We start from the raw sequence: 15,220 nt of genomic DNA, 5'->3' as shown, positions 1-15,220 counted from the left end.
GGCTTGCCTCTTTTGCAATATTTCTTTCTTGTATTTTTATTTATAATTGTTTATATTGCTTATAAGCTGCTTTGGGAACATTGAAAAGTGGAATAACAATAATAACCAAAAGTCATAGGCGCCTTGGGTGCAATCCCTAAACAACTGGAGCATCACCTGAACACCATCGGCATTGACAAAATCCCCATCAGTAAATTGCAAAAAGTTGGAATAGCTTCCATCCCATGATGTGACCTTTAACACCATCAAATGTCCCAATCTGCCTATCCCTGGTCCTCAGGAAGGGGGACAATAGATGGACAAGAATGCCAAATGCAGCCTGAACATCTGGCTGATTGTGCAATGAATCATAATAATGCATTATGAAGGCTTCTCTGAGTACCACTGCTTGGGAGATAGTATTCCTAATTGTGGGCCTTTTCATGGAAATCCTTCCCCTAGAAAGCCATAAGAGAGCATGCTGATATCTACTTAGCATCAAGCTTAAACATTTCTCATCTCCCAGGCATTTTCATTGTTTGTGCAATAGTTTGTTTCTTTGTTTTAATGTTATGAGCCCATATTATTCTACGTTAATGGTGCTTACATTTTATTACAACTTTTCTTTATTGTTTATGAATACATTTTATTATTTGACTGTGCGTAATATCTTTGTCATTTCCCAGAGGATTCTGGGCCATTGATTCTATTTCATGAAGATAATGATAATTGTGGAAGCTTTAAAACAGCCACTAATACTTTGAGAGCACAGCTGTAACCACATCTGGGTGAATGCATTAATGGGGCTAATGGGGCATTCCTATTAATAATAAATCAGAATAGAGCTGGAGAGGACCTTGAGGGTCTTCTGGTCCAACCCCCTGCTCAAACAGGAAACCCTATACCATTCAAAACAAGTGGCTGTCCAGAATCTTCTTAAAACCTCCAGTGATGAAGCATCCACAACTTCTGTTCCACTGGTTAATTGTCCTCACTGTTAGGAAGTTTCTCCTTAATTCCAGGTTGCTTCTCTCCTTGATTAGTTTCCATCCATTGTTTCTTGTCTTGACTTCAGATGCTTTGGAGAATAGGTTGACTCCCTCTTCTTTGTGGCAGCTCCTCAAATACTGGAACACTGCTATCCTGCCACTCCTAGACCTTTTATTTATGGAGGGATGATGTCATCAGGAAGGAAAGTCTTACCCCCCCGAAGATGATGCTACAGGAATCATCTTTTTAATTATATTTTGCATATTCTTGGCTTTAGATGTCCAACTGATGTAGTGGCAGCTAGCTCTTCTTTTGGGATTGCTTTCATCCCTATTTTTATTCTCTGTGTTTCACGTCATCCCACCACCCAGAACACGTGATGCCAGGTCATCTTGCTCCAAATTCCCTTCCTTGTCTGAGCAGTGATAACATTTTGGAATGTAGCTGGTATGATTAGAAGTGACTGAGAGAAAAGAAGTACAAAATATAGGGCTCCTGTTTTTGGCATCGTCCACAGATCCAGATCAAGCTCTCACGTAGGCATGAGTTCACTTTTGAACCAAGTAGACAAATTGGCTGAAAAATACAGGAGAAATTCTCCCACTGCTCCTCAAGCACAGGACTCTATGTTAACTGTGGCAAAATGGTTTAAAGCTAAAGAAAGTGCAGGAGGAGATCAAAGGCAGGGAGTCTGTGGAGGTTCTCAATCATCCAAGTCATGGTTGTCCCAAAAATGCTTTTTCAGGAGACAACTGAACTTTCTTGGCTTTTCCTTGAAGACGTTTCACTTCTCATCCAAGAAGCTTTATCGGTTCTGACTGAATGGTGGAGAATGGAAGGAAAGGGAAGTTTGTCAACAGAGGAAAGTTTGTCAACAAAACAACTATTTCACAAACGCATGGTACAACATAGGAGAACAAGATTCAGCTAACCGCATTTGAAAGACAAAGGTTGCTCTTTGAAGACAGCAAAGTTCACATTATGGATAGAGAGGACCACTAGTTTGAAAGTGGGATCAAAGAAACCATCTACATTAAGATTGAACAGCCCTCTCTCAGTGGGGAGAGGGGGATACGACACCTCCTGTCTCCTGTTTACAACACAGTCCTTTCAGCAGTCCCAACAAGGTTCCACGCCCATTTGCACTATTCAGGTGACCCTGGAGGCACAGATAAACCTCCAAGTGTCCTCAACAAATCTCAGAAAGAGAGCTAACAACCGGATGATTGCAAGGAATATCAATCCTTCTATCCTCCATTCAGTCAGAATTGAAGAAGCTTCCTGGATGAGAAGTGAAAAGTCTTTAAGGAAAAATGAAGATAGTCTAGTTGCCTCTTGAAAAAGCACCTTTGGGTAAAAGACAAGGCATTCATACAAACTCTTCATTGCTTAACTAAACACATGCAAAAACATTGTGATCCTCATGAGCATTGCATCAAAATACTCAGATCCTTTGAGGGAAATTTCTAAAACAAATTATGCTTCAGCAAATTAAACCAGGACTGGAAGAAAACAAATGCAAGGGAATTTATCTGCCCAGGTTTAATCTAGTCTGATACAAAACTTTTCCCACAACGGTGTTTGGGTGCATTCCATCCATCGCTCAGTCAGCAAAAATAAAAAATAAAAAAATCATATCAGCACGAAACCTGTTGTCCCCATTGATGACCCTCTCTGCGTTTATTATTTTTATTCTGGTCATTCCCAGCCCTGTTATGTTCCTCCAAGGAAATAGATACCCAAAGCCTAATAGATTTCACCCATCTTCATGATTTTCAAAGAATGGACAAAAAGATTGTTTTAATATTGGCAAGAATGACTTCACCTGCTCACCCTCAGGCTGGGGATGAGATGAAGGCAACATCAACCAAACAAGTAAAAAGAACTTTATGAGGATGGGGCCATAATTACACAAGGACAAGTAAAATCGCTTTGCAAACCAGTAATATTTTTGTTTGTTTGTTTCAGCAAAGCTCCTGTAGCAGTACGGGTAGTCCTCGACTTACAACAGTTTGTTTAGTGACCACTTGAAGTTGTAACAGCACTGAAAAAAGTGACTTGTGACCATTTTGCACCCTTACGACCATTGCAGCATTTCCATGGTCATGGATCAAAATTCAGAGGCTTGGCAACCAACTCCTATTCATGACAGTTGTAGTGTCTCAGAGTTATGTGATCATCTTTTGCAACTTTCTGACAAGCAAATTCAATGCAGAAGTCAGATTTACTTAACAACTGTGTTACTAACTTAACAACTGCCGGGACTTACTTAAAACTGTGGCAAGAAAGGTCATAAAACAGGGCAAATTCATTTAACAGTTATCTCACTTAGCCACAGGTATTTTGGGCTTAGTTTTGGTCATAAGTCGAGGACTGCCTGTAGATAAAATAGGCTATCCCTGTGATCCTTTCTCTCTCTCCAAAGAGTAACAGAATAACAGAGTTTGAAGGGACCTTGGAGGTCTTCTAGTCCAACCCTCTGCTCAGGCAGGAAAACCTATACCATTTCACACAAATGGTTGCCCAATCTCTTCTTAAAAATCTCCAGTGATGGAGCACCCACAACTTCTGGAGACAAGAAATTGTCTCCACTGATTAATTGTTCTCACTATCAGGAAATTTTTCCTTAGTTCTAGGTTGTTTCCATCCATGGCTTTTTGTCTTGCCTTCAGGTGCTTTGGAGAATAGGTTGACTCCCTCTTCTTTGTGGCAACATTATAGTCACAAGTAGAGGAGAACCTGTATAAGCTCCTATGAGGTTTACATGAATGAAAAATAGCATCCCCTTTGTGGTCCAATAGATACATTTAGTATAATCAAAAGGAGGTACCCTGTTGCCCTAAAGGGAAAAAAAAAATCAAATTAGTTCCTTCTAGTATCATCAGTTTGAAGAACTGAAACTTCCCAGGTCTGTTCTCGTCCTTGATTGACCCTTGTGAGCTAAAAACTACTTGTGCCTCTTTAGTGTCTCAAGTGTGGAAGAGAACATTCAGAGTTTTATAAATGAATACTCTGTTTGAAAACATGAGACCGCCCAGACTGTACAACTGTTCCCTCTGGATCATTGAGGATTTGGCACCAGAACTTCACACCTTTTCAGAGAGTGAATGGAAGGAAATGGTGAAGGACATCAGAATACAGGGGGATGCAGGGATGCTCTTGTTTTTGAGCATTGGAAACTGAGCTAATATAGTTTTCCGATGGGAACCCTGTTGAAGGTTTTTGTATACAAATTTTTCATTTGTTAATCTTATACGGGTTGTCCTCGATTTATGACTATAATAGAGCCTGACCATTATGGCTGTAAGCCGTGATGATCATAAAGCAGATCATCCCATTACTAGACCTGATTTAATCTTTTTAATGGCAGTTGTTAAGTGAGCACCATAGTTATAAAGCGAACATGGTGACTGTTAAGCAAACACATTGTTTTTCCAGGGGGCATTTTTTACTGAAATAAAATACTATAAATAAAATAAATACTAATTTTTAGTATTGGGAAAAAAATACTAGTTTCTGGTGAAAATATCATAAATCACAGTCAAGTGACTATGGGGTGCTCTAAGTAGCTGTAAATACAAGCTAATTTCTGAGTGTCCAAAATATGATCAAATGATTGTAGGGGAGCTTCAGACCGTTGGAACTTTGAAACCAAATCATAAATACTTTGGGGAGAGGATGTCTGTCATAACATCAAAGGGTTGCTAAGCAACTGGTTGTAAGTTGAGGACTACCTGTAATAGTAAGAATATAGGAATTCTTGCAGTGAAGGTGAGAACTTAAAACATTTTTAAAAATATTATTTTAATGTGTAGAGATCTTATGTATCTGGTTTCTCATGTTTAAAATATTTTTAAACATGGGAAGCCACTACAGATAGTCCTCAACTTATGACCACAATTGAGCCCAAAATTCCTGTTGTTAAGCAAGGCAGCTGTTAAGTGACTTTTGTCCCATTTTATGACCCTTTTGCCACAGTCCTTAAGCAAATCTCTTCAGTTATTAAATGAATCTTGCAGTTGTTAAGCAAATCTGGCTTCCCCATTGACTTTGCTTGTCGGGAGCCAGCTGGGAAGATTACAGAAGGTTATCACGTGACCCTGGGACAGTGCAACAGTCATAAATACATGCCAGTTGCCAAGCATCTGAATTTTCCTACTACAGTAGGAAGTAACCTGTAGGACAAGGGTCCTGAATCCTTGTCCTACAAGGGTCCTGAATCCTTGTCCTACCAAGGCAAGAGCCTTGGTAGCACAGTGGTCTAAGGCACCCTGTTATTAAGCTGGTTATTAAGATCAGATGCCTGCAATTACTGCAGGGTTCGAATCTCGCCAAGGCTCAAGGTTGACTCAGCCTTCCATCCTTTCTAAGGTAGGTAAATTGAGGACCCAGTTTGTGGGGGCAATAAGTTGACTTTGTATAAATATACAAAAGAATGAAGGCTATTGCTGAGCACATTGTAAGCCGCCCTGAGTCTCCGGAGAAGGGCGGCATATAAATCAAATTAAAAAATAAAAATAAAAATAAAATCCCCAGTTCATGGACTTTCACCTGGCCGCAGCATGCCAGAAACAGGGTTGTGCAAACAAGCTAAGCCCTATCCGCGGGATGCAGGCAACATGCAAAGCCATGCCCCCTCCGATCTATGGAAAAAGCTCTCCCCATGGAACCAGTCCCCGGTGCCACAAAGGTTGGGGGCTGCTGCTGTAGAAAGGAAACATTTAGCATTCTGGTAAATCAGAATTTCTATGGGAAGGGCAGCTGTTTTTCAAAAGCATCTGTAGTTCTGAAAGGGTTTGGGGCATCTGTACTAAATTGTGCTTAAAGCTAAACGAAGGACGGATCACACCCTGGAGGGAGAGGCAGAAATAAAAAGAAGCAGAATTGGATTGATCTGGCTCAGAATTTCAGTTCCAAGGAGGTAGCTAATATGATTCCATGGCGAAATTTGGGAGTTCCTTGCTGGTCTTTAAAAGTCTTGTGACATAAAGGCCGTGGACTGATAGCCACTGCATTAGGTGCCTTGTGGGCAAATACAGATAGTCCATAACTTATGACCACAATTGAGCCCAGATTGAACTGCTAAGCAAGATGGTTGTGAAGTGAGTTTTGCCCCATTTTGCGAAAATTGTTAAATTAGTAACCTGGTTGTTAAGTGAATGTGGTTTCCCCCATTGACTTTGCTTATCAGAAGGTCATAAAGGATGACCACCCCGGGACACTGCCACCGCCATAAATATGAGTCAGTTGCCAAGGGTATGAATTTTGATCATGTGATCATGGAGATTGTTGCAATGGTCAATAAGTATGAAAAACGATCATAGTCACTTTTTTTCAGTGACGTTGTAACTTCATTGTAACGGTCATTAAATGAACTGTTGTAACTCAAAGACTGCCTGGATTAGAGGTAGAAATCATAAACAGCATTGCCAAAGGGCTTTCAAAATGCCCATGGATTTCTACAAAAAGCTGCTGTAGTAGAAGATAAGTACATGTTTGTTCCTGACTGCAGTAATTGGTGATAAGACCACTCTTCTAGCTTTGACAATCTTTTAACATATTTTGATCTTTTTTCCACCCCTTTGTCAGCAGGAAAATAGAAGAGGTTTTGAATAGGGGTTCCACATCCCTTCTACTGAGTTAACTCTAAGTAATAAGATGGGGGTAGTCTGTAAAATGAAGTTCCTGTATTTAAAAAATATGTGATGCTTGCTTTAATCCCATTATTATTACTATTGATATACTTGATATCAAATATTGATATTTCTGACAATTGTCAAAAGCTGTCTTAACATTTTGGGGTGGGCTGTTGGGATTCACATTTGGAACAATATGTATAATTTTATTTATTTATTTTTTGAGAAAACATTTTTGTAATAGTTCATTTTATAACTGGGGGATTTTTTTTTCCGAAGGCTTGCATGCATTCATGCATACATATATAAAAATGGTTAAGAGGCTAAGTTTAAATAACCCACTAATTGACAGAACATCGACTTCATGTGTGAAGAAGATTCTAATTTAATACCTAGCTTCCCCAGAGAAGAAAAAAGAAGAAACAGATGGAAATTGTATTTCTTGCTCCAAAGAAATTCCCTTCTAGCCTTTTATGTAGAACAGGTGGGCGAGAGACTTTGAGCATTAATTGTTATAATTAGATATAATTAGATTATGAATTTGTTATACAAAAGTTGTTGAATTCTTTCATAATGGATCCGTAATTTTGCTGAAATAAATGGACTAATCTTAAATTTTGCATTACAGTTTAATATATGTTGTACATCTAGTCCTCGACTTACAACCACAATTGAGCCCAAAATTTATGTTGCTAAGCAAGACAGTTGTTAAGTGAGTTTTCCCCATTTTACAATCTTTCTTGTTGTTAAGGGAATCACTACAGTTGTTAAGTTAGTAGCATGGTTGTTAAATCTGGCTTCTCCATTGACTCTGTTTGTCAGAAGGTCACAAGGAATGATCACATTACCCTGGGGACATTGCAACCATCATAAATATGAGTCAGAATTTGTCTGAATTTCGAATCACGTGACCATGGGAATGTTATAATGGTCGTAAGTGTGAAAAATCGTTATAAGTAATTTTTCTCAGTGCCATTATAACTTCGAACTGTCACTAAATGAACTGATGTAAGTCAAGAACTACTTGTAGTCACTATAATTAGGGCGTATCAAATTTTTCAACTTTCAATTTCCAAACATTAGTGGTGCTCAAAAGTTGTGACAAATCTTGGGGATTGTAAAGATATTTTGGTTACTTTAATATAATTTAGATATGCTTGGTAAGTAACTATGTAAATATCATAACTTTTTAACATTTTGTTTGTTTCATTAATATGGTGTTTTATTGTAACTGAGAAACTGTGGTAAAAAGATCAAAGGTATTAACTGATTTGGTATGAACTGACTTCCTGTATTCCTTTTTAACTTCAAAAACTTAGATTCTTTCCTAGGAATCTTTAAATCCCTAACAATCTGGAAGAAATTCAGTTATGTTCTAATGTTGGAAAGTGCATTATAATATAAAAAGATTCATAAAAGTTTCCTCATTCTTTTCACTTTCATAGCAGCTACAAATCCCTAAACTCATGTATTATTTTGACTTGTTTGGCCTCCACCTCTTCAATTCTTGATATTTAAAATGTGTAAAATATAGGTTTATCAAGTTATATATAGACTGTAGCTGCTTAGAGTCTTTTTAACATCATACACAGCTTTAGACATATTCCCTATATAATAGAAGAATTTTGAAACAGAGTTTTTTTTTGTTCACGAACCTGTGTTCTCAGGCAGACTGGGGGTGAGAGCTGGGGAAATTTAATTCCTTTTTGTTGTGTAGTAAGCTTCCTATTTACAATTACCTTGATCCAAAAATCTTTTCCAGTCACTTTGCCTCATTCCTGTTGCAAGGGCAAGACTTAAGTGATGGTTTTTATGTTTTTGCAATACAATACTGGTTTTCACTTTCATTATTCTCGGATTTTCTACATATCTAATGTTCTTCAACGAGAAGTTCAATACAAGTAGTCCTCGATTTATGACCACAATTGAGCACAACATTTTCATTGCTAAGCAAAAGAGTTGTTAAGTGAGTTTTGCCTTATTTTACGACTTTTTTTGCCCTGTTGTTAAAATGAATCACTGCAGTTGTTGCCCTCCCTACTGACTTTAACTTGTCAGAAGGTCACAAAAAATGATCATGTGACCCTTGGATACTGCAACCATCATAAATATATGCCAGTTACCAAGCATCCTAATTTTGATCATGTGACCATGGAGATGTTGCAACTGTCGTAAATGTGAAAAATGGCCATAAATCTCTGACTGTAACTTTGAACGGTCACTAAATGAATGGTTATAAGTCAAGGATTACCTGTAATGTTGGGCAAGCAAGAGAAATCACCTAGCACTACTGATCTTCCTTCTGCTTATCTGCAGAAGAAATTATATGTGTAATTCATGGTGGCCAATTAAACAGATCTTTGCATAGGAGACCCCCTTAAGAATTCTATGCAATTGCCTTGAGCTTCACCATGGAAGAAAATGGAATATTGAAATACAATAAATGAATCTGTTTTAAATAGGTGGAAGACAGAATGGTTTGTGTGGGCTAATCCAGCATCCAAAACATAGAAGAGAAATATACATAATGCACAAATATTTTAGCAGCTGAGCTGCAGGAAATCAATGCAGCCGAGATTTGCCAAGACAGAAAAACCCTTTACCCAATTCTGATAATCAGCGCATCAATTGTAAGATAATAGAATAACAGAATTGGAAGGGACCTTGGAGGTCATTTAGTCCAACTCCTCCATGAGCAGGAGACCTGATACTATTTCAAGACAAGCCTGACCCATTTTAAGACAATTTAAGGCAGTCCTTAGCTATGTGTACCTTGCTGAGTGTTTCCAAATAATTTTGGCTTAATTCAACAGGTTTGTAAGAAAATTGACCAGACTAGGTAAAAATTTCATACTTTGAAATGTTAGGCTACTGACAGCTTTTTTTAAAAAAAATAAAATAAAAACTGTTTCATTTAAACCAGGTAAGAAGCCCTGATAATAACATATCTGGTCTCAGCCTCAAGTGACTATTTTTTTCCCTGTCCTCCCCTCCCCTTCTTTCTCTTCTTTTCTTTCTTTTGCTGTCCTTGTTTTGCTGTCATGGTCTTCTTCTTCTTGTCTGAAACTTTCCTTGTTTACAGATACATAACTGAATTTGTGGACCTGGGCAATGTCTCAGCCTTACGAACATTCAGAGTTCTCCGGGCGCTGAAAACAATCTCAGTCATTTCAGGTGAAAAAAAAATTATAATGGGGTTAAACACTTGGGATGCACCCAGTAAAGCTTATGTGCCATTCCCCTATAGCAAAATGGCCGCCGGTAGAATATGGTTTGGTATGGATGAGTAAAGGGAACAGAGGAACCTGTCAATAGAATGCTTTTTTGATATGGCCCTCATCCACTCCCTCAAAATTTATTTTGTGGTGAGCATAAAACTTTTTTGTGGATCTAAAATATCTGGGTAGAAATTTGTGTGTGTGTGTGCCTTCAGGTCAGTCTTATGACTATACAGGTATGTCCATGCTGTTTTCTAGGCAATGTTTTCCAAAGTGGTTTGCCATTGTCTCCTTCCTAGGGCTGAGAGAGAAGGACTGACCCTACAATGGCCAGAAGGCTTTCATGCCCAAGGCAGGATTAGAACCCAGAGTCTCCCAGCTTCAGCCTAGGATCTTCCTCACTGCACTTCAATGACTCTGGGCTGATAGGGTGGGTCAGATCCAGAGTCCCCAGTCCCCTCATTTCTTGTGAATGAGGAAAAGGTTACCATTTGGTTCTCCTCCTCACATCTTTCTCAGCATCTCCAATGAGAGAGAGAGAGTGACTTGTCAAAATTGGCTCTGAGGCATGACTCAAACTCAAGTTTTTATGCCTCTAGTCCAGAGGTCTCCAAACTTGGCAATTTTAAAACTTGTGGCTTTCAACTCCAAAAATTCGTCAGCCAGCCATGTTGGCTGAGGAATTCTGGGAGTTGAAATCCACAAATCTTAAAGTTACCAAATTTGGAGACCCCTGTTCTAGTCCAATACTTTAAACTACTAGCACAAACTGTCTCTTTGAAATATGACTTGCAAAGATACTCCATCAGCAATACAATTCAGGAGTCAATCTAATATCTTAAACCTTGCACTTGTTAGAAAAATAGAACAAAAATACTAAACTAGGTCCAATATATTGAAAAAAAATCTTTTCCATGAGAATGGTTTGGAGGTAAATTGCAAAAATACGACACTCCTCTTGGAAAAAGGATCCTTCAATAAAATTAATTTGCAGGCTAAAGGCTATTTATATTTATAAATACTTGTATTTATATAAACATGCTTTTTATAGCTGAAAATAAGAGAGATGAATCTAGTTTTGTTTTCTCACTTTGTTGACTCTGAGATGTTTTGGATTACAACCCCCATCATCAGTTGAGAGGGTAGAATTGAAGTCCAACATTGTTGGAGGTCTGGATTCGTCTTTCTTCAGTATTGTTAGGCCCAGCACTTTAGATCAAAGTCAGCTGAATCTGGGCACAATCCACAAGTGATTTTTTTAACCCTCAGAAACCCCATTGAGACAAATATCATAGCATAGTCTTCTTATAAAAGTTTTTGAAATTTCCAATTGTGCCAGCTCCCCTCTTTGACATCTTCTCACATTGCCTTATTTTAGTCAAAAATGAAGGCAATTCCTTTTTTTCCTTGCCCCTTCTTATGAAACTTAGTTATGGATGCTTTCATCTTTCTGTCTCCCCCTTCCCCTCTTCCCCCCTTTAAATTGGCTGTGGGATGTACTCTAAAAGTGAAACAATGGGAAAAAATAAATATGCCAGGGGCTTATCTATGGACAGGGCTTCTTCAGCCTTAGTGTTTAACATTTTTCACCTGTATGGCCAGGTAGAGAAGAATGTCAAAACAACCAACACTCACACAGGACAAATTTTGTGTACGTGACTACAATTCAGCTCAAAATTTCCAAGACAGTAAAGTAACAGTAACGTGCCTCATTTTATGACCTTTCTTGCCACAGTTGTTAAGTGCATCACTGCAGTTGTTAAGTTAGTAATCCGTTGTTAAGGGAATCTGGCTTCCCTGTTGAATTTTGCTTGTCAGGAAGTCACGTATGGTGACCACATGATCTCGGATTCCCGGGGCATGTAACCGTCATAAATATATGCTAGTTGCCAAGCATCTGAATTTTAATCACATGACTTTGAGGATGCTGCAACAGTCATAATTGTGAAAAACAGTCATAATTCATTTTTTTCAGTTCTGTTGTAACTTCAAATGGTCATTAAACAAATGGCTGTAAATCGGGGATTACCTGTAGATGGTTATCTTGAACAGATGTTGTCTATTATAAGCTAAAAAAGGGATTGTTTTATTTTTATTTTATTTTATTTTATTTTAGAGTGAGAAATAGAGGGATGATAGACCAGGGGTGGCAGAATCAACTCCTTCTAGGTGGAAAATATTCATACTGCAGCATTCTCCACTGAATCTAAAGCAATGACACTTGTTCTGAGGCACCTGTGAAGCATTTAAGGGATGAATGTCATATTTTCCAGAAGGCAAATGAAAATCCATGGGAGGAAAATGCAATTGATTTTAATGGATCTGGATTTCCTTCTTATCTTTCCTGATCCCATATTGAATTGTACACTGTAAAAAAACGAATGTTGAGTTGTAGACAATGAGATACTTTTGGCTTTCCTGAAAAGGTTTTGCCTAAACATGTAGCAGAAGAAGGTTGCTCAGCTGGCAGGTAAAAAAAAAAGACAAAGGTTTTCCTTTGTCCGGTCATGTCCAGTTCTAGGGCGAGGTGTTCATCTCCATTTCCTAGCCGAGGGAACCAGTGTTGACCGAAGACATTGTTGTGGTCATGTGGCTAGCATGACTCTACACCGAGGTGCATGGAACGCTGTTACTTTCCCACCAAAGTGGTACCTATTGATCTTCTTGCATTTGCATGCTTTCGAACTGCTAGGTGGGTAGGAGCTGGGGCAGGAATGGGAGCTCATCCCATCACGCAGTGTTTGAGTCTTGAACTGCCAAAGATCCGGTCGACAAGCCCAATGTCTTAACCAATAGTACAACAAACTTGTTTGTGTATAGAAAAATAAAGACTTCCTCAATGGTGCTCAGGTCTTAGCAACTCTATGTCCTGGCTGTGTAGATTTTTTCTTGCAACAATAATAGTGGCTTGCTGTTGATTTTCGGGATGTTTTTTCGAATTCCCAATCTAGGTTATAGCTTGATATTTCCTATCGGTCTTTCGTCAATATGTTTATGATGTTTGTGTGTCTATATTTTTCTTGACTGTACACCGCCTTGAGTCCTACGGGAGAAAGGCGGTATAGAAATATAATAAATAAATAAATAAATAAATAAATATACTAAATGGTCCAGTCTTGCTTAGTTTTTTTCAAGAGTAGTTAAAATAGAAAAATGCTGCCGCAGTTTGCTAGTACCAATGAGCTCCAGTAGAAGGGAATATTGTAGCTCAGGGTTGAACTGTGGGTCTTTGGTGCTCAGTGGGCTTGGTTGTTTTCTTACAGAAGTTTCATTCCTTCAACATCATCATGAGGTTACCTAGTTGGTAATGAAAGATCTGCAAAAAAAAAAAAAAAACCCAAACAAAAAAACCCCAACCAAGCTCAGAGAGCACCGAACCCCGCACTGTTGAGCTCTTTAAGCAGAGTTCATTCCCTTGGTGAGATCAGAGTTTGTAGATCATAGAATCATAAAACTGGAAGAGATTTTGGAGATCTTCTAATCCAAGCCCCTGCCCATGGCTGGAGTCCTTATTAGTTGATCAACCTTTTCTTCAAATTCTCCAGTGATTGGGAAGCAAGTTATTCCACTGTTTTTTTTAAAAAAACTGGGTGTACAGGAAATCCTCCACTTACGATCATAATTGAGCCCAAAATTTCTGTCTCTAAATGAGGCAGTTGTTAAGTGAATTTTGCCCCATGTTACGACTTTTCTTGCCGCAGTTATTAAGTTACTAACAGGATTGTCAGTAACAACCTGCTCAACCAGTCTCCTGCTTGATCAGGGGGTTGGACTAGAAGACCTCCAAGGTCCCTTCCAGCTCTGTTCTGATTGATTGATTGATTGATTGATTGATAAATGAATCTAGCTTCCATATTGACTTTGCTTATCAGAAAGTTGCAAAAGATGATCACATGACCCCGGGACACTGCAACCGTCATAAATATGAATCAGTTGCCAAGTGTCTGAATTTTGTTGATGTGAACATGGGGATGCTCTAAGGGTCACAAGTGTGAAAAATGGTCATGTCACTTTTTTCAGTGCCATTGTAACTTTGAATAGTCACTAAATGAACGGTTGTAAAGCAAGGACTACCTGTATTTCTTTCCAAAGAGTGTATTCTCCTGAAGTCTATCTTATCAGATCCAATTTCTTTTACTTTGATGAGAGATCACCAAATCCATTTGATAATTCAGTCTGAAGGGAAATCCAACAGTTAAGACTTTGTGAAACATGGAAGCTGGCTTACTCATAGATACCCAGATATATTTCAGTATTACCAATCATAATTTTAGTTTGTTGGCTTTCCCTAAATATACCATTGGAGGCTGGAATCCTGGACTATCAGAAGATCACAAAAGGGGATTGCATGACCCTGGGACATTGCAACCGTCATAAGTATGAATCAGCTGCCAAATGTCTGAATTTTGATCACATGTCCATGGGGAAGCTGCAACGATCATGTGGGTGAAAAATGGTCATCAATGATTTTTTCAGTGCTGTTGAAACTTCAAACGGTCATTAAACGAATGGCTCTAAGTCAAGGACCACTTATAATTTCTCCTGTACAAAATATTTATTCATTCTTAGAGTTCTATCCCCGCTTTCCTACAGATGCTCAAGGCAATGTATTTATCCTTTCCTTTTGTAGATTTAGCCATAACCACTGTTGGAAAGGAATGAGACACAGTGACTGGCAACTGATCTGTTATCTGTTCTCTTGCCTCTTTGTGACTGTCTGTTTCTGGTGGTCCATTTTGCTCTTGGTTGTGTGTCTCAGGCTGGGAAAGCAACATAGCCCACTGCAAAATTAGGCTTTGAGTGTGACATAGTCTTTCAATTGGTTTAAGACAGATGACTTCCTTTAAATGAAGCTGAAACTTTCCCCAAATCCTGAAGTAGAACAAACACTTCACAATCCTAACAGAACTTCCAAGTTATTCTCAGTGGTGGGATTCAAGTAATTTAACAACCGGTTCTCTGCCCTAATGATTTCTTCCAACAACTAGTTTGCCAAACTGCTCAGAAAGTTAACAACCGGTTCTCCCGAAGTGGTGCAAACTGGCTGAATCCTACCACTGGTTATTCTGCATCTCCTCCAAATTTTCCTTCTGTAATCTCACTCTTCTCTCTTTTGTGGAATATCTCAGGATAAAAGGTTGTATTAGAATGCATGTCTCTACATCAATTGGATTATCTCCATGGGGTAAAATAGAACAGAATAGTAACTAAATTTCTGCATGTAATGATAACTGTAATGCACCTGTCACTGTTAATTGAATAGGAAGTTCTGTTAGTACTGTGGGTGGTATTTTCAACCCCTCACCTTTTATTCCACAGATACCTCTAAGATACATCATTAATTTTCGTAAAAACCCCTTCATTTATTTCACTACATCTAGAATTATTCAGGTGGGA

The 15,220-nt window shown here is 38.6% G+C and overlaps 1 protein-coding gene across 5 annotated transcripts in view; it reads left to right on the top strand.

Moving 5' to 3' along the window:
• Window positions 1–15,220, top strand: part of LOC117654807 (sodium channel protein type 5 subunit alpha-like) — a 391,184-nt gene that overhangs the window by 120,213 nt on the left and 255,751 nt on the right. For all 5 annotated transcript variants that reach the window (XM_087893105.1, XM_087893104.1, XM_087893103.1 and 2 more), the window contains one exon: window positions 9,688–9,779. In XM_087893105.1, coding sequence (XP_087749231.1) covers window positions 9,688–9,779 — 92 coding nt within the window. The remainder of the gene's footprint in view (window positions 1–9,687; window positions 9,780–15,220) is intronic.

Source organism: Pantherophis guttatus, chromosome 4 (assembly GCF_059756535.1).
Source record: "Pantherophis guttatus breed Tessera chromosome 4, ASM5975653v1, whole genome shotgun sequence".
Lineage (NCBI taxonomy): Eukaryota > Metazoa > Chordata > Lepidosauria > Squamata > Colubridae > Pantherophis > Pantherophis guttatus.
Note: the sequence above shows the minus strand (reverse complement) of the source record. Positions and strands in the feature narration are given on the sequence as shown.